A 21,149-nucleotide genomic window follows, 5' to 3' on the forward strand; every position below is an offset into this window, starting at 1 on the left:
GAATTGTACTTATGGAGGAGAACTACATACTCTGCTATATTTCTCACTAATCTTGGTTTTCAGTGCCAATTGCCCAAAATCATAGAATGTCAGAGTTTAGAAATCCAATCCAAACTCCTCATTTTACAGATTGTGAGATGATTTGCTTGAAGTCATAAAATAGTAGTCTCCCTTTTTTTTATTCTATCCTTGCTAGTTCTTAAAAGCGAAAAGTGAAATACAAAATTTGAAATATGAAAATTGAGCAGTTTTGACTTCCTTCATTTACTGTAGTCACATTTACCCTAAGAAATGTCTCTAGATCTTTGGTTTTCTTTTCTGCAACAGCCTTAAAAAAAACTTCTTTATTATTAGTTTTTATTACCAGCCTTGGCTCATTTTAAACTTTAGTATTTTTGACACCATTGTTACAGGACAATGCCACCCTTTTTTTTTTTTAATCCTAATTGTTGTGTTGGCCTTTTTATTTGGGATGTTTGCAAATGAATTTGCTGTCTCAACCAGTCACCCTAAACCGCATGTCTCTGCTTGCCAAGAAAATATTGCTCTGTTGCCTAGTTTCTGGCTCCTTTCTAAGTAGTAGTTGGAGTGACTATTTTTGCTTAAGCAAGAGCCTCCTCTAGGAAATGTTGTTAGTTAAAATCCCTACCTTTATCTATTTTCATTTTAATTAATATCAGCAGCTTGTTTGAGGAGGCTGGGTTGGAAGTGCTATAATCCCAGTTATTTATCTAACTTGGTCTTGAGTCAAATATAACACTTTTCCTTATTACTTGTATTCACCCAGGCTCTCATCTTTGATTCCTCTCCTTACATTAACTCTATATGTCCAATCTTTTGGCAAGCCTTGTCAGTTCTACTTTCACAGTATTTTCATAGAAATCCCCTTCTTTCCTCCCTAGTCTTTATATATCATAGTTGTTTACGTGTTGTTTTCCCCATTAGAGTGCAAGGATTTTCCTTATATTTCCAGCACTTGGCATAGTGTTGGCACATGTTCAGTCATTTCAGTCATGTCCAACTCTTTTTGACCTCATTTGCAGTTTTCTTTTGCAAAGATACTGAAATTGGTTTGCCATTTCCTTCTCCAGCTCATTTGACAGATGAAACCAAAGCAAACAGGGTTAAGTGACTTACCCAGGGTCACACAGCTAGGAAGAGTTTGAGGCCAGATTTGAATTCAGGAAGATGAATCTTCCTGACTCCAAGCCCAGCACTCAACTACACCACCTGGCTGCCCTGCTTGGCACATAGTAAGCACTTAAATGCTTGTTGAGTGACCAATTGCTACATCAATAATTAATTGTTTACTATCTGTTAAAACACAAGTTTCTTTTTAATGTCATTCTATGTTCACCACATCCATTGTCTTCTGACTCAGGTTGAATAAAATATTTGTGATATGGAAGCATGAGGTATCTATGTAATCTACAAACCTTTGACCTCTTATTTCTTGATGCAATATAAGCATTTGTGCAGTGCCTACTCTCTTCAGAATTTCGAAATACTTTGTTAGGTAGTTACAAGGACCTTAAGGTCTAGTAGGAGGATCCTAAACCCCAAACTGTATTTTTCCAGTATTCTCCACTTTATTTTATATCAGTATATTCACCTTTAAGTTGTCATTGTGTTTTATGAAGTGAGCATTATAATAATATGCATATTTTATACTGCATCTTAGTTTACAAAGAACATTTATGTTTATTATTCCCACCCCTACCATCAAAAAGGTAGGCATTGTTATCTTCATTTTATATATTAAAAGGCCAGTTCACTTTAAAAACTACTTTTAGCCATCTTGTATTTTTGATAGGTTAAAAGGCTTTAAAGAGGGGAAAATTTTAATATGTCTTAAATGTACTTATACTAAAAAGATAGATTTGAAAGTTAATTTCAGGATATTTCACTTTAGACAATTTTGGGCCATTGTAAAGGTGTAACACCTTTGCTGTATAACAGATTTGGACTTGATATTTGTAAATGTAAAAATATTCTTCCATTCCATAAAACAAAAAGTTGGTAATGATTTATAATAGAGAGGTTTCTTATCAAGTATAAGTTGGACCTGATTGCTTCTGAAGTCACTTCTGAGACTCTATATAATTTCTATTTTACTTTTTTCCTTAAACAGTGTGCTAAAAAAACTTTCCTGGGTGTGTCTGTCTATAGTGGTGATCACTCATGCCTTAAAAACACTTCACAGAAACTGGGATTGGGAATCTGAATATACTTTGTTTATGTCTGCCTTAAAGGTAGGTAAAGTATTTTTCAATATGATTGGAAAGCATATATCAAAACCACCTTTGTAAAGCCCAACCAACCTGTTTTTGTTTTGTTTTTACTTTTGACTTAGTAATAGGAGAAACTTGGAAACTCCCTAGGGAATTTGTGATATGCAGTAGGTATTAATTCGAAAGTACATATTCAGAGCATATGTTAATTCTTTCTCATATTAAACAAAAATTTTTATTCTGGTGTTAAAGCAAGAGAATTTCTTATTATCCATGAGTATGTAGTTAGAATTTATATTTAATATATTATTTTCTCAAGATAAAAAACCTTTGCCAGTTTGTGTTAGAATATAAAATTGAAATATTAGTTTGAATAATAATAGAAAATTAGAATACAAACTGAAAATCTTTTGAGTTGGTGATAGTTTTGATACAACTAGTTTGTTAGATGCTTGGTGGTTGGAAAATAAATACTGAAGTACTTTGTTTGTGTGCTACAAATACATCTAGTAGGATAGGGCCACACAGAAGGTAGCCACATAAAAATAAGTTATAAATTTTATCCTAGAAAGCAGATTCTGTGGAAACTTAACATTTTGATAATATATAGATCACTTAAAGAGATGATGAGACTAGCTTGAGATGGTAAGTAAAAAGTGAGGAATTAGGCCCAATAGTAATAATTAGGGACTTTTCAAATTAATACAACATAAATGGAGATGTTACTTAACAATAATAGTACATTACATCTATCTTGTATTTTATACTTTATGTGTTTTTCATATCTATTGTACAATCTGTTCCTTGGAATAATCCTGTCTTTTTATCAGGAAGATATGTATCTAGTAGTTTTTTTGTTTTGTTCTTTTTTATCCAGATCTATTATCTTATCATAGGAATTGCCCAGAGGGGACGCTTCCTCTACCAATGTAGACTTAGCAACTCACCTGTAACTTAAAAGTCTTGTGAGTTGCTTGGACGCAGTGAGAGGATAATCAATTGGCCTGTGGTCTCACAGGTGGTATGTGTCAGAAGCAAGGCCTGAACCCACGGTCTTCCAAACTCTGATAAAACTCTGAGACTAGCTTTTTATCCACTATGTCATGTTGCCTCTTGATGTAAGGTGAAGTTTTTGAAATGAGATGGTTCTCTCCTACAGTAGATATTTCTAGAATCTTTAAAGAAGTAAAATAATTTGGACTTGATTCTGAGTAGTGAGCAGAAATTGGTATGGCTGTATAATTGTAATGATCACAGCATTATTCATTCCTCACCATGGGGGAGTAGAATTCATCATGCATTTTGAGTTAAGATACAATGTATGGTTAGGAAGTACTTGAAAGTTAAACTTGAGTAGTTATCACCTTATTAAAAATACAAGATAAATGCCTACTGAGAATTGAAATTGCCAGGGGGTATAGGAGAACCCTGAGGAAATAAGTACAATAGGAATTGTTCTTATGTAGGACAATACCATACTTATATACTATAAACCCCTCTATTTTTACCTATTGAGTCTCTGTCTTTGGTTACTGGGGTGCCCCCATGTTTTCAAACTGTCATTAGTTCTCCTGTTCCCAAAACCCTATCCTAGGAGAGGATACTACAAGGTTTCCTTTGCCCTGTCCATTAATAATAACCACATCTCATCTTGGATATTTAAATGATAATTTATATAATAGCTGTAAAGCCCTACACGGAAACAAAGGGAGAGGAGTAACATTTTTAAAAGCTTAACAGTTCATTTTACAAAAGTTTCCTGTAATTTAATCCTTATGCTTTGTGGGCTAAAAATATCCACTACTCTCCGAACTAAAATTCTTTTCATTCCAGATCTTGATTTTAACTCAGTTGTGGTTCAAAGTCATCAAAATAGAGGACATTGCTGTCTTTAAGAGTCTGCTTCCCTAGTTTTCAGTATAGCATATGAGAACCTCACTCTAAGGAAGGACTTCCAGTCCTCCAGGCTCAATAAACTCATCCCTTTTCCTACAACCCAGTGGTCTGTACTTGGAAAATCTGTCCTCCTCCTATCATTCTGCTGTAGCACTATTAGTGTTTCTTCAAGAAGAAAACCCTTCCTTCTCAGACCCCCAAAGCAGCTTCCTTGCGTTTCAGGCCTGGGTAACTGTCTCACTAGAAAATGTTTTACCTTTTTGCCTCTCACATCCCTTGTCTGAGGAGTCCTCTGAAATGAATTGTGTAAGATAGGTTTTATGAATATTTCAGCATTTAATGAAGTAAGACTTGGAATCATTTCTCCTACTAGTGTGATTTTGTGCATATCACCTCTCTGACTCTTTCCAGGTTCAAATTAGGAACTATGTGTAAAATACTTTCTAAACCCTAAAGCACTATATAAATGTCATCTATAATTGTTGTAAATAAGACTCTGCACCACCTGTATTATGAGGACAATAGCCTTTATTATCCTGGCCAGTACCTTATCCCATCTTACCCTTCTGCTTTCCCTAGGCTGTCATGTTATTCTGAACATGAGCTTTAGGTCTTTACTATTGGGTGAACCAAACTGACCATACCTGTGGATTTAGGGATTAGATGTCTTTTCCTGGTACACAAGACATTGTTAAATATTAACTAAAAAAACATCAAAATGTTTAAAAATCATAAAATATGAATCTGAGGATCTTAATGGTTGATGAAAGGACTTCATGAGACTCATTAATACTTTGCTTAAATGTCTTACTACACTGTAATATATTTATATATTACATTTGAAAAGCACAGCATTTGTGTTTAAATCTTTATTTCTAACTGCTAAATGAAAAGGAGATAGAGGGTGATTGATTAGGAAGACATTAAAGGAGATAGGAAAAGAATGTAAACTGTGTCAAGAATAAGAAGAGGGGATCTAGGAAGAGAATGAAGGCCAAGATTGATAGTCATGAGTCCTTTGTTAGGGCATGGCAGGCTCCCTGACCCAGAATTCAGTTCAGGAAACATAAGTGATAAACCTGTAATGTGAAGGATAAAATATATCATCTTTATCCTCAAGGATCTTACAGTCTGAATGGGGAAATAATTTGCTGCAAAGTAGATATGGGACAGGTCAGTAGCACAGTGGATAGAGTACTAAACCTAAAGTCAGGAAGACTCCTCTTCATGAGTTCAAATCAACCTCATACACTAGCTGTGTGACCCTAGGCAAGTCACTTACCCCCATTTCCCTCAGTTCCTCATATGTAAAATTATCTGGAGAAGAAGATGGCAAGCCACTCCATATCTTTGCCAAGAAAACCCCAAATGGGATCACAAGAAGTTGTATATGTCCAGCTCAACAGTAATGAAAAGAATGCGATATGGGCAAGCTTGCTTTCAGCTAACAGGTAGAAGTTTAATTGTGCAAGACTTCATTAGTGGAGGTAGTTCCTCATCTCAGCCTTGATGAAAGACAGGGATTTTTACAGAGGCACGAAAAAAATGCTCATATATGAGATTAGACAAAATTGGAAGACTGTGTTTAATTTAGATTGGCTAGAAAAGTGAGACATAACAGGTAGCACTTTGAAATACCTCTGGGAAGGTAGGTTAGCGACATTGTGGAAAGCCCTGTACTCCAAATTGAGAGCTTAAACCATAGAGTGCTTTGCAGATTTTCAACATGACATAATCAGACCTCTATATTAGGGGGATTATTTTCTCTTCTGGGTGGAAGGTATATTGGAATCAGAAGGAGATAGCAAAGGTTCCGAGGCTATTTTAGTAGTCCATTGTGGAGGAGGAAGCCATTAACAAAGGGTCCTCTACCCATATCGGGTCTCTACAATGAACCTCTTATGCTTGTCGGGGGGCCAGATTCAGACTAGCTATTCATAAGGAATCCAGGCATTCTCTGATTGAAGGAAGTCATGAACCAGGACTATCTCAAGTAGGTATACTTTATAAATAACCATAGAATGATTTCAGGGCTCCCCCCTTCCATTATCCCCAGTTAATGATATCTGGAATTCCTTTCAATGGGAAACATTCATTTAGCAGTTAGAAATAAAAGATTTAAACACAAATACTGTGCTTTTCATTTATATTACAGTTTAGTAAGACATTCAAGCAAAGTATTGATTAGTCTTATCAGGTCTTTTCATATTAAAAAATTTTTTCTGTGTTCTGGAGTTTCCAGAGTAAGAGGATTTTGGATAATCCCATATGAAACTCACCAGCACTATGTATTTCTTGGTTCCTGCTTAATTCATCTTTCTCTTTTTGTAATTATTTGTATACATCTTATATCTTCTCTTAAAAAGGAAAAGAGAGCAGGAGGATTGGGGAATTTTTGTGGTTTATAAGCACTTAGGGATGTGATTATTAAAAAGTGATTATTAAAAAAGATTAACCTTGACCTATCCTGTTTAAGTAAGTGGATTAGACCTATGAGATCCCTTCCAACTTCAAGATTCTATGATTTTATTGAACCAGAGACATGACATAAAACAGATGAATTGGTGATGAAGACTTTTTTTGTGGCCTGGGGAATGCTGCTTTGGATATTCTTTTCATTCATTCTACATTTACAGAACAAGGAAGTAGGAAACATAATATATATACAAATATGTATAAAATAAGACAAAATAAAGTACTACAGTTGTTTGTCCTTCATTCTCAAAAAGGACCATGGCATCAGGAAGTGATGTTAAGACCTGCAAGTAAATTGGATTTAAGTGAGGCAGGGCTGTTGCAAAGTCAGCAGCCTCACTTTCTCCTCCTGAGCCATCTGGGTCCAGTGGCAAAATATAGATCAGGACAACTGGAGATGGCTTCCACAGAGTACTATAGACCTTCAAAAAGAGGAAAAGGACACCTCAATTGGAAAGGGACGGGGATCAGGGAATGACAAAGTATTTTCCATATCCTTTGAAGGATCAGTAGGATTTGAGCAGGTGGAGATGGGGGTAGGACTTTTCAAGTGAAAGGAATGGCATGTTAAAAAGATTGAAGAGGCAGAAAAGTATAAGGTGTTCAGGGAATGGCTACAATGTTGTAAGGTCAAGAGAGTTATGTGAGGTTAAGCTGGAAAGGTAGGTCGGACCTAGATGATGGGAAAGACCTTGAAACAAGCTAAGTAAGGAATTTGGGGCTTAGTGACAGTCACTCATTTTTTTTGCGCTGTATAAAGTGTTTTCTTCACAACTGCTGTGAGTCATTAAGTAGTATGAATGCTATTATAAATGAGGCAATTAAGTGACTTGTCCAGCATCACACATCTAAATGGCAGAGCCAAGACTCAAACTCAAGGTTTCTCATCCAAAATCCATTGCTCTTGTTATTACATCATGCTTCTTCCCTATTACTAAGCAATAAGAACCCATAAAAAATTACTGAAAAAAGGTGATGTAATCAGAGCTACATTTAAGAAGAGTAATCGGTGGCAAAATCTAGAATGGATTAAGTTGAGAAAGACTGCCACTGGGGAGCTATTACACTTTTCTACCAAACATGTAGGACTGGCTCAGTATTGGGGAAACTGTCACTATGTATTACCATATCAGTAACAAAAACTACAAAAATCATTTGTATCTCAAAAGATACAGAAAATGATTTTGACAAATTACAACACTCATTCATATTTATTTAAAAAACACACTTAAAGCATAGGAATCAATGGAGCCTTAATTGGAATGAACAGTATGAACCTAAAACCAATAGCAAACATTATCTGTAATGGGAATAAACTTGAAACCCAGTTAGATCAAGAGTGAAGCAAAAAGGGGACGCGGCTAGGTGGCACAGTGAGTAGAGTGCTGGCCCTGGAGTCAGGAGGACCTGAGTTCGGATCTGGCCTCAGATACTTAACACACACACACACACACACACCCAAACAAACAAACAAACAAACAAAATCTAGCCGTGTGACCTTGGGCAAGTTGCTTAAACCCAATTGCTTTCCAAAAAGCAAAAAAAAAAAAAAAAAGAGTGAAGCAAGATTGTCCATTGTCACTGCTCTTCTTCAGTACTATGCTAGAAATGGTAGCTATGGCAATAAGATAAGAAAAAGATAAAGGGATAAAAGTAGGCAGTGAGGAAGCAAAAATGTCACTCATTGCAGATATGATAATATACTTACAGAACCCTAGAGAATCAGCTAAAAGACTAATTGAAATAACTGACAACTTTGCCAAAGCTGCAGGATATAAAATAAACCCACATAAATCATTAGCACTTCTGTATACTGCCAACAAAACTCAGCAGGAAGGGATAGAAAGAGAAATTCCATTTGAAATAACTGCAAACAATTTAAAATACATGGTAGTCTTACCTGCCAAGAAAAACCCGGGGAGTAAATGAATACAGTTACAGGACACTTTTCACACAAAAACAACTGGAGAAATATTAATTGCTTATAGGTAGGCAGAGCCAATACAATAAAAGTAATAATTCTACTTAATTTAACTTACTTATTCAGTGCCATACCAATAAACTACTAAAGAATTATTTTATGCAGTTATAAAAAAATAATATATCTGAAAGAACAAAAGGTCAGGAATATCAAGGGAATTGATGAAAAATGTGAAGGAAGGTAGCCTAGCAGTTCTAGATTTCAAACTATATTACAAAGTGGTAATCATCAAGCAGTCTGGTACTGGCTAAGAAAGAGAGTGGTGAATCAGTAAAATAGACTAGGTAAACAATATATAGTTGTGAATATAGTAATCTAGTTTTTGATAAACCTAAAGATCCAAGCTTTGGGAGTAAGAACTCATTATTTGACAAAAATTGCTGGAAAAACTAGAAAGGAGTTTGGCAGAAACTAGGTATAGATCAGTATCTTACTCTAGTTGCCAAGAGGTCAAAATGGTTAAGGAATTTGGCTAAAAAAGGATGATAACAAATTAGGGGAGCAAAAAAAAAAAATACCTGTCAGATAAGGGAAGAGTTTATGACCAGAGAAGATATAGAGAACGCCATCAGAAGTAAAATACCTGTTTTTGATTACCTAAAATGTAAGAATTTTTGCACAAACAAAACTAATGCCATCAAAATTAGAAGGAAGATGGGAAGCTGGCAGAATTACAAATTTCATAAAGGCTCATTTCTCAGATATCTAGGGAACGGATCCAAATTTATAAAAATAAGAGATGTTCCCCGGTTGATAAATGGTCAGAGAATATGACCAGGTAGTTTTCAGAAGAAGAAATAAAAGTTATTAAAAGAATGTTCCAAATTACTATTGACTAGAGAAATTCCAATTAAAACAACTCTGAGATACCACTTCAGATTGTCAATTTGGCTAACATGACAGAAAAGGGAAATGGCAAATGCTGGAGAAGATGTGGAAAAAGGGGGACACTAATGTACTGTTGGTGGAGTTGTAAATTACTCCAACCATTCTGGAAAACAGTTTGGATTTGCTGCTATAAAACTGTATATATCATTAGATCCAGCAATACCACTACTATATTTGTATCCCCCCAAAAATAATATAACAGCTTTGTTTATTTATCTTTTGTGGTGGCAAAGAATTGGAAATCAGGGGGAAACTTATTGATTGAGGAATGGCTGAACAAGTTGTGGTGCATGATTGTGATGGAATATTACTGTGCTATAAGAAAAGACAAGGGGGATGATTTCAGAAAAACTTGGGAGGACTAATATGAACTCACATAAAGTGAAGTGAGCAGAACCAGGAGAACATTGTACACAGTAATGGTAATGTTGTAAGGATGATCAGTTTAAAGACTTAGATACTCATCTGTTAAGTATTTTGTGGTTTGTTTGAATAGGGAAGATTGTTAAAATGGAAATTTTCTTCCTACCTAATAAAGACTTATTGCTCATGTTTATTGTCCCTCTGAATTCAGCTAATTTTAAATTAGAAAGGCTTCATGTACGTAAGGGTACAAGTCCTCTTACTAGTACAGGTCACAATACATCTATTCTCTGTCATTCTATAAAATTCTTGTCTATGTCTTTGTATAAGTTTTCTGTAGAGAATACATCCAACTAGAGTCAGTCTTCTGGTTCTAGTGATATTTGTGGATATCGATGTGGTTACTGTTTGTTATTCATGATTCTATGTTAGGTCATAAAGCTCCTAAAAGTGTGTTTTTCTTTAATGTTAAGAACACAGTGCTGTTAGGGATACACCGTCACAAATGTAAAATGGGAATTAACTATAATTACTATTTTCATATAGCTGAATCCCCTGGTAGGAGAGAAAGTAGTTAATTCCCAGCCACAAAGTTCCACTAACCCAGTTTTCATGGTTGATACTGCAGCATTTCATAGTCTACATATTAAAAAGTGATCTCATGTATTCTAAACATTCCTATATTTTAAAAAACAGTGCAACTTTTGCATTCTAATATGTTTTCTACTCAGAATATTTAATGCCTTAAAGTATATTGTACCTCATAGAGTAGTTGAAAGAACAGTGGAGTTGATATTCAAATATCATCTTTCATTACTTAATAATTATGTAACCATAGCAGATCACTTAACTCCTCAGAGCCTCTATTTCCTCATTTGTAAAATGGAAATAGTAATATTTATACTACCTACAAATATCAGTATTATTTTGAGGGTAGCACTATGTAAACCTTAAAATGCTATATAAATATAAGTTAGTTATAATAGTAGGAATAAGTTAAAATTAAAAATAGCTATTTATACTGGACATCTGTAGAGGCGACCACACTGGCATACCCAGAATGGCTGCTAGCACAAGTTCTTAGATCTGTTTTACCAGAAATGATAGCTGTTTAAGGGGTCAACAATCTTTTTTAATTACATTCACTAGTTCAGGGAAAAAGTCAACACCCTGAACTACAGAGAAAATATAATCAGAGAAGTAAAGACCAACAGAGTTCTGACTGCTTGAATCAACTATACACTTTCCATACATCCCTTGATAGAGAGAACCTTTACATCTGAGCAATCAGGGGAGCTCTGAACATACAGCCACTCAGAATCTGGACCAGGGAATCACAAGATCCTTCTCATAAGCGAGCACCCCCACCAAGCAAAATACCAACTCAGTATACACACTTCTCAAAGCCAGAAGGCAACACAGCCCTGGTGACTCAGTACCTAATTAGAAATTAGCAAAAGGTGTGAAAGCCTTCATAGAGCCGGCCTCCCCTTAGCAAGCTTCCCTTAATGGGCTCCATGTGAGGCCTATTAATGAGCAGAGAAGATCTTACATCCCACTAATATTACAACATCTTATATTTATGTCATATTTTCATGTGCTTTGTATATTTAAGGTAAATAAAAATAATGCTAAACTGTGGAATAATGTGGGTCATGCTTTGGAAAATGAAAAGAATTTTGAGAGAGCCTTAAAATACTTCCTACAGGCAACACATGTTCAACCAGGTAAGTAGTATATATTAAGTCAATATAACTCTTAAGTGATTTTTAATAGTTTATTTTTTTTTTTAGTTTGATGATATTTGAAGGAAGAATAAGAGCTTTGTTTTAAGTCATATCTGAGCTTTCCTTCAGGAAAGATCCTACTCCATCCAGTGCTTTATTGTAGTCTTAATTGTAATCCTGGACTGTCCAGTGCTGTGGTCAGCCAGTAGTAGCAATGTGTTATGGAATGAAAATAGCTTTACCTTAAGGACATGAAAGGTAAGACTCATCTTACCACTGTTGCTTACCATCTGTGAGATCTTGGGCAAGTCCCTTAAATCCCTTTGTGATTCAGTTTTCTCATCTTTTCAATGGTAGAGTTAAACTAGATAATCTTTTGCTTTTTTTTTTTCCCTTTTCAGTGGGCCTATGATTTCCTTGGTATAGTTCCTAGTGAAGAAATTCCCTTCTAATGCAGATTGGCTGCTTTGCATTTTATGGTTATAAAAATTGTTTGGGGCCCTAAGAGATTAATTAACTTCCTCTAGTTCACATATCCAGTATGTGAACTATATATGTAAGAGAGAAATTTGAACCTAAATCTTTCTGATTCCTGGACTAGCTTGATAGCACCCTGCCTTTCAGGCAAATTGATCTTTAAAACTCCTGCTAGATTAATATGATCTGATTCAAAGTGAAATAAGCAGGACTAGGAAAACAGTATTCACAGTGACTCCAACAGTGTAAATAGAAGAATCACCAAAATGAAAATTAATGTTACATAATGGCATGTCTCTGAAGAAGAGATAGGAGGTTGGTTTCATTTCACTGTTTTTTATTTTCTTTTTTAATTCTCATTATAAGGGCAACTCTCTAGGTAAGATACAGTAGGTTAGTAAATGAACATGATGAAAGACAAATCAATAAAAAATTTTAAAATTAAAGTTAAATCCCTCCTGGTTGCAACATTCTATGATGTTGCTTGATAGGGAGCTCTCCAGAAAGCTCAGATTTTAGAAGAAACATATAAAAATTAGAACTAGAAGCACATAACCAAGAAAGAGTTCAAAGGGATGAGCACAGACTTGTAACAATTTTACAAGCTAAAAATCCATGTTTGAATAGAGGTTTCCAGAATAACGCTAAAGAAAACAAAAAAGATTTGTTTGGAGCAGGAAAGTAAAAAAGGAAGGAATAAGCCTAATGTCTTAAGACAGATGGTACAGTGTTAAGAGATTATTTTTATGATATATAATTTTAATGATTTTGGCATTTTTGCTAAATTGCTGGTCTTGACAGAAACCTGGAGAGGGAAGAGCAGATTAGAAAAGGTAAATGTTCACCTGATTTTCATGAAAAGCAAAGAAGGGACAGCTAGCTGGCTCAGTGATTAGAGCGGGGCCCTGGAGTCAGGAGGACCTGAATTCAAATGCAGCCTCAGGCACTTAACACTTACTAGCCGTGTGACCTTGGGCAAGTCACTTAACCCCAACTGCCCTGCCTTTCCCCCTCCAAAAAGATTAAAAAAAAAAAGAAAAGAATATGGTTCCGTATATGATACACTGGTAATCAATGTAAATTCATGGAAAAAATAATAGAACAGATGAATAAATAAATATGTTATGAGCCACTTGAAAAGGAAGTAGTGATCATTAGGAGTCAATATCCATTCATTAATAATAAGTCAGACAAGCCAGGCTATTTCATTTTTTGATGATATTCTAGACAGATGAGAAGAATGCTATGGATATGATACTGTTAACATGTCATATGAGTTCATATTAAAAATACAAAGGATTCTTTGTATTTTTAAATTAAATTAATTGCTAGGTTTATTGTGAACCAATTTTGTGATGTAACCGACAAAAAGAATGTTAATATGACTTTAGCCTGCATTAGTAGAAATGTTTCTAAGATAAGAGCCGTGAGTATCTCTCTCTTCTGTATGCTGGTTAAAGCACTTTGCGAGTTTTATACTCAGACCAAGATGCTCCATTTAATTATTTGGACATTGTCAAACTGAAATTGGGTCCAGAGAAGAATAGAAGGAAATGAGTTTGAATTGTATGAAAAGTTCCAGGTTATGCAACCAACAAGATGGAAAATTTGACATTTTCTCCAAACATAGAAGAAAATGGGCCAGAATACCAGTGTGTATGCCTGTCAGACCAAATGCCTGAACCAGCTTGTACCTCTTCCAAAAGTCACATGAGGCACTGCTGAAATGGAAATCCAACTCCACCAGGACATTGCAGTCAGAAGGAGAGTCTGAAAGTGAGCAGTAGGGGAGTATGAGGAAAAGAGACTGAAATCACCAAAGACCTCAGGAATAAGAAAACTCTGTAAAAGACCTTGAGCATAAACAGATGAACTATCAACATGGAAGATAATAATTACAGAAAGAAATATGGCCTTCTGATAGATCAGCTAAACGAGAGCAGATATCTGAATACATATTGCAGTACAAAGCAAAATAAATCAACACTTGATAAGGGAGAATACCTTGTGGATTCCCAAGAGTGTTTAGAACCACAGCAGGATGTTTCTGAATGGTTTCGAAGAGAAACAAGAATTATGAAAACAGAATATATAGTCTGCAAGGCAGAAGTAATAAACTGTATTATGTGAAAAACTGTAAATGGAACAAGGAATGTTTATTCTGAACATTTTGGCTTAATATGAAGAATGTTCGAGTAAATCAGCTGCCTTTTGAGGTAGTGAAGTCATTGTCACCATTAATGTTCAAGCAGGGGTAGATGGTCATGTTTATCATAAATGTTCTAGAAGAACCTTCTGAACTAGATAATTTCTGAGAACCCTTAAAACTGAGGAAGTAACTGTGATAGTAATGGAATGTGGAGATTCCGCTGTATTGGGCTTGGTTTTCAAATTGATTGTATTAAAACTCAGAGCTTGTTAATCCCACCTGTGGGATGGACTTTTTGATGTGAAAAGAAAGTCCTGACTGGGAGGAGCTGGTGACGTAGATTTGGAGAGACACTAGAGAGAGGCGGAAGTTCTTTTTTTGGAAGCAGCACCTCGTGGAGAGAGAGAGAGACCAAGAGGATTGCTGGTGGCCGCTTTGAATTGCCCTGGACTTTTGAGACCTGCCCCCTGAGCTGCCAAGGACTGAGGAGACATGGCTGTTTTGCTGGTACTTTGTCTGTCTGTTTTGATGTTATTTTGCCAGATTTGTCCACTGGTGAAAGACTGTCCTGTTGAAGAAGTCCTGGAACCTGGCATTTGGTTAAGAAGGCCTGAGACTGTCCTGCAGACAGAGAGTGAATACTGTCCACTGGTGAGGGACAGTACTGAGAGTGAATACTGTCCACTGGTGAGGGACAGTACTGTTGTTGCAGGGGTCTGGAGACTGTCCGGCAGACAGAATGAATACTGTCCACTGGTGAAGGACAGTGCTGTTGTTGCAGGGGTCTGGGAGCCTTTCTGTTGGTTCAGAAGCCCTGAAGAAGGATTTTCTTGTTGTATGTTTACAGAAATCCTGGGAGAGGGCTTTGCTAATGTGTTCAGGGGTTCTAGGGCTGTTCTACAGACAGAGGATAAATTCATGAAGGGACTGGCAATGTATCTTATGGCCTTGCTAAGCCTTGTCTCTCCAGGAACTAAGATTGCTGAGAACTTGCCTCGTGTCAAGATGAAGAAAAGACCTCCATTTGGGTATTAAGTGCTGTGTTTAAACTTGATATAACTCTGGGGTAGATTCAATTGTGATCCAGGGGTGGGGAACTTTTGACCTTTTTGTGTTCTATGGTTGAGCAAATGAATGTATTTTACTTATGTTTGGAAACTAATCTCCATTTGAGAAGAGGGGCTTTGTGGTGGACTTAATTAAGGTATAGCCTAGGGGTGGAGAAGTATTTGGAACAGAGACTTTGTAATTGATTGAATGATTGGAAAGTCCTGGGGTGGGGTAGGCCTTGGAGATTATTTAATCACACTTAGTAAATGCTGTATTTTGAATGATGTCATGTTTTGATCTTCTCTGTTCTGGGTTTGTTACTGAATAAAATAGAGAGCACCTATGCTGGTATTTTGAACCTGGGAAGTTGCCTTTCCTTGGCATTACATTACAGTAACCTCAAAAAATTTTTTTGAGTTTTTATAGATGCCTGTCTTACTCTCCCTATTCTTCTGTTCCCCCTTTGTTCAGTTAAAGCTGACTAGAACCTTGGGTCATAACAGACTGAGGAAGGGAAAAGAGGATAAAAAGGAATCACAAAAAGGCTTAGTTTTATGTACTAGAAGAGTTCTTTTAGGATGCACAGAAAGCTTGAGGCTAGGTAAAATGCTGTTCCTCTCACTATATCCCAGATCTTAACTATTGGTACAGGAAGACTTTTTCCCCCAAAGTGCTACTAGGTCCTGGGGAAAACATGAAAATAAATAAGATACATGGTCCCTGCCCTCAAGGAGGTTACAGCTTCATAAGAGAGATAAAATAACCATTATACAAATTGGAGTAAAATGAGTGCAAACAGTGGTGCAGACATCATTGCCTCACCCCTTTCCCTACAGGAGGAACTGTATTACCTGTTATATATAACATGGTGAAGTTCTTAGAGCAATACATGTTTTTGTTTATTAATATATGTCTATATAGTTTTGTCTTATTAGTCTGTCTATGTATATCTACATATATATATAAATAATCAGTACTGTTCATGAGATACTTGTATATGAAGTAGTATATCAAATGTTTTATTTTAGATGATATTGGGGCCCACATGAATGTAGGAAGAACTTATAAAAATTTAAATAGAACCAAAGAAGCCGAGGAATCTTACATGATTGCTAAATCACTGATGCCACAAGTAAGTAATATTACATTTTAAACTTACTCTTGTTAAATGATAATATAGAACAAAAAGTTGTCTATTTTTCAGCTTTCTTTTTCTTGCATCTACAACCCAGTAAAAATAGAAATATTCCACAGAAAGCTATCATTTCTAACCAATTTGGACTTAAAAGTACAGGGTATCCCTAAGTCTAACTGTAGTTTTAAACTTTAATAACATAAAACTACATGAAGATTTTTGGGACACCCTGTATTAATGTTTTAATGAGTAACTCACTATGTGACTCATGTTATTAATATTTTTACAATCTGTTAATAAATTTTGTTTCCTAACTAATTTTATTAAAGTGATATTTTTGTATATATTTTAATAAGCCAATATTTGTTAATTCTGTAAGAAAAGGTGTTTTTTTTAATGTACACTAATTTCTAAACTCCCATTTGTTCAAAAACCAAACAATGAGGCCTCAGATATCCACAATGTATTTCCTGTAATTCATTTCATTGTTAGGAGAGATAAATAATAAACCGTCTTACTATATAAGAGATTTATTCAGAAAAACAACTTTCTAGAGGGCAAGTACAGATTTTTCCATCTACATTACCATAAAATTGTCATTAATATTCATCTTTATGATTAGAAGCAGCACCATTATAAAGTAGACACAGGGGATGGCTAGGTGGCACAGTGAATAGAGCACTGACCCTGGAATCAGAAGAACCTGAGTTCAAATCCGGCCTCAGACACTCAACACTTACTAGCCATGTGACCTCGGGCAAGTCACTTAACCCCAATTGCCCTGCCTTCCCCCTTCCAAAAAGCAAAAATAAGTAAATAAAGTGCAACACCGGGAGTCAATTTGTGCTCTGGCATTGTCACTAACAATGTTTAATCTTGTCCGAGTCAGTTTCCTTTTCTGTAAAATGACAGACTACATGCTAAGTTCCTTTTTATATACTATAATTCTATGATTAGATTACATATACTTAACATATTATATATAGTTTATTCAATTTTGTTTAAATTGAAGGCTAGTAATCAGTATATAGATAGGATATAAGAATTCTCAGTTAATCAGAATAATTCAGTTGTCATTATTACTCATCTACTCTAGACCAATTATATTGGTCTGTCATTGCTACTGTCATTCAGAATTAAGTCATTTCAGTTTATCCCATCCATGAATAATTTTTATAACAAGTTAACTAAAAAAAAGAACTTGCTTGAATAGTGGAATTAGGCTATGTATGAATTTCAAAAGATGTTCGTTTGTGTAAAGAACTCAGTCCTTGGCAGAACAATATACTTCTTATCTGTGATTACCATAAAATTGATTGTTTATTCTTTCCAGCATATACTAAGGAACTAAGTTCTCAAGTTAGACCAGTGGAGCCCAAACTCTCAAAGATTTTGCCAAAACTGACTGATCATTAGAATGGTGATATGTTGAGAAATTCTCTGGTGGCAAACTAACAGAAAATGGGGCAGTCTTGGGCTTCTCTGCACTTAGCTAGGCTGGTCCTTGAAAAGAATACTCATTCTTTTGCTAAAACTATCCTTGAAAGCAGAATGGTAGAACCTTCCAGAGTTTGTGCTGCACTGGTGTAGCTTTTGAGAATCCACCATGAAAATTATCACTAGTATCAGTTGCAAAAGAGAAATTCTACATGAGTAACCTCATAATTCAGACTAAATCAGAATACCTTATAATACTTGATGGATTTCTCTTTTTTTGTTTTTGTTTTTTGGAGGGCAGTTGGGGTTAAGCGACTTGCCCAAGGTCACAGGGTTAAGTAAGTGGTAAGTGTCTGAAGCCAGATTTGAACTCAGGTCCTCCTGACTTAAGGGCCGGTGCTCTATTCACTGCTCCACCTAGCCACCCCAATGGATTTCTTAATGCAAAGGTGAGAAAAGGTGACAACAGAAGAAAAAAAGTACAAAAACTGTATTAGGAATAAGAAATGAAAGACACCAGGGACTTTGTACTTCATAAACTTCCCACCAATACTCATCAAGAAAAGAATCATAGGGGCAGCCAGGTAGCACAGCGAGTAAGAGCACCGGCTCCAGTGTTGAGAAGACCTGGAGATCGAATCCCGGGCTCACACACTTAGCACCCACCCAGAAACACCTGGCAGTGTAACCTTGAGCAAGTTACTTAACCCCGATTGCTTTAAAAAAAAAAAAAAAGAATCATAAGTTGCTGGATATAGGAAGCATCAATTAACATCACTAAAAAGATAAAACTGACTTACTTGGTCTAATGCTTAGAAAGTAGACTCTTGCCAGGAACATCCTCCAGGCTATCATAAAGACAGGAAGCTACTCATTACTGATGTAGGTGTCTGTAGTACCTGAATCAGCTGTTTATACAGTCACATAAACTTGTTAGGTCAAAATCAATACCAGTTTATTAGACAAAGGATCAGAATTAATAGAAAGCTAGAAGAAAGAAAAAATTGTGAAAATTTTAAACAATTAAAATTAGTCAACCCTGGCCTATTCAAACAAGTTTTAGTAACAAAAAATGGGATATTAGTGGAAGAACATAGGCTGTAAACATTTTGTACAGAAGGTTATCTGATATATTGATAACAGTTTATCTGATACATTTATGTTACTATAACAGTTATCATAAAAAGGAGAATAAAAGAACTGTAAAAGTTCTTAGTCAGGAAATACCTACTTGCCAAGTAAAGAAAGATGTCTGCTAAAGGCATCACCAGTTTAGTATAACAATAAGTTAATTTATAAAATCTTTTAAAGATAAAAAAATACCATCCAACCCCAGAGAAAGAACTGATGGTGTCAGAATACAGAACAAAGCATACCTTTTTGGATTTGGGGGTTTTGGAGGGCGGGGGGGGGTGGTTGTTTTCTTTTATACCCTGAATAATATGGAAATGTTTTGCATGACTATACATACACAATCTATATCAAAATTGTTTGCCTTCTCAATGAGGGGGGTGTGGAGGGAGGGAATTTGGAACTTAAAATTTTAAAAATCAGTGTTAAAGATTGTTTTTACATGTAATTGGGGAAAAATAAAATAATAAACTTTCTACACCAACGAAAAATAAAATAATTAAAATCTTATAAAGAACGATAATGATGTTAAGTGCAACAAATACAAATAAAAAAGTAAGACATTTTCTTCCCAAGAAGTTCACATTCTAAATTGCGGGAGACAGCACATATAGGACATCATTCATGAAAAAACAGTCTACATCCCTTGCCTCATCACCTCATTACTCCTTTACCATTTTCCATTTCATTTCTACTCTAGTCATTGAAACTGCTCCCATCCAATAACATTCCTACTCAGTCTCCTACGCTTTCCCTTATAGCAAACAGGAATGAGAAGAATTGGGTGAGAGTGAAGTGGAAGAAAGTTTATACTAGCCTATAATGGTGGACACAACATTAACTGTTGGGCATGAAAGTGGCAACCGGGGGATCTTTTCAAGGATAAGGGACAAAAACAAAATGAGTATTGGCATGGAAACAGCCTGCTTCTTCAAAGCAGAATATAAAGCGTACTAGGCAAGAGACCCTATTTAAGATTTTATATGTCCATATTAATGGCATATAAGGATGAAAATAAGAGAACCGAGTTTTTGCATCATCAAAGACAGAAGAACTAACATGCTTGGATTCATAGACTCCCAGATGTGCTCACAGAGAATGTAGAAATTATGATACCACAAATGAGAAAAGCAGCAGGATTGAACCATTGTATATAGAGTAGATCCTTGCTGGAGGTATCATATCACAGTTACAAAGGCATTGAGGAATCAAATCATATCTGAAGGAGAGAGAGAAAAACACTGGCTTCCTTACTAGTCTTTCTGCTTCAAATCAAAGTTCTCTCGCCTTCATCTTTAATACTATTGCCAGTGATTTTACTTAGTGCAGATTTGTTCATTTCATACTCATATTCATAAAACTTGCAGGCTTCCTCTTGCCTCTAGAGAAAAAATGAAAAAAAAAATTTTTAACCTCTCTTTAGCTTTTACAGTTTTATCACAGCCTGTCCTCAACCTGTCTTTCAAGCTTTATTATAGATTGTGCTTTTTCCCATACTCTGCAGTTCAGCCAGACTGCTCTCTGTGCTGTTCAGCATACTTGAATTTTGTTGTTGTTCTTTGTTATAAGGAATGGCTGTCTCTGAGGGGCTAGGAGGAAGGATATATAAGGAAATATAATTAACATAAAAACAAAAGATAATAAGATTTTATTTTAAAATAAAAAGAAGATAGTTTTCTCAGTGACATTCTAACCATGAGGCATAAAAAGCAGAGAGACATGCATGCCTGCTATGGAGGAGATTTTGTGTGAAATCTAAGTTAATGAGGGATTCTTCATAATTGTTGAGACTTGCTAGATAGTCCTGTTTGTAATGCCATGCACAGAAGCTTTCCAGAAGAATGCTACTGTGAACCGCTTTTAAGGTTCTGATTGCATGGCATAGTGAACACTATTCCATAACAAATCAAAGCAAAACATTCACATAAAATCAAGGTACAGCATTCACAATATTACAGCTTATATTCACAACAGCTTATCATTAAAATGGACACATAGTTTTCACCAAAGTGGTCACAATATTTAGAACAAAGAACAATCATCTCAAAGTACAATAGTCAAAGTCTTCCACTCATGGGGCAAAGTCTTAAGTTAACTCAATCAGTATCACAATATAGTCTCAAAGTACAATAGTCAAAGTCTTCCACTCATAGGGCACTGTTAAGTTAACTCAATCAGTCACTTATTCAGCAAAGTCTTACACTTTTGG

General features: G+C 35.6%; 1 protein-coding gene across 2 annotated transcripts in view; it reads left to right on the forward strand.

Annotated features, from left to right (window-relative positions):
* Window positions 1-21,149, forward strand: part of TMTC3 (transmembrane O-mannosyltransferase targeting cadherins 3) — an 83,706-nt gene that overhangs the window by 47,899 nt on the left and 14,658 nt on the right. For both annotated transcript variants that reach the window (XM_069095123.1, XM_069095124.1), the window contains 3 exons: window positions 2,132-2,252; window positions 11,450-11,561; window positions 16,266-16,369. In XM_069095123.1, the coding sequence (XP_068951224.1) occupies window positions 2,132-2,252; window positions 11,450-11,561; window positions 16,266-16,369 (337 nt within the window). The remainder of the gene's footprint in view (window positions 1-2,131; window positions 2,253-11,449; window positions 11,562-16,265; window positions 16,370-21,149) is intronic.

The sequence above is a fragment of the Petaurus breviceps genome, unplaced genomic scaffold (genome assembly GCF_028583685.1).
Source record: "Petaurus breviceps papuanus isolate PSGF00001 unplaced genomic scaffold, PetGlider_PUasm1.0 225, whole genome shotgun sequence".
In the NCBI taxonomy this organism is placed as follows: Eukaryota; Metazoa; Chordata; class Mammalia; order Diprotodontia; family Petauridae; genus Petaurus; species Petaurus breviceps.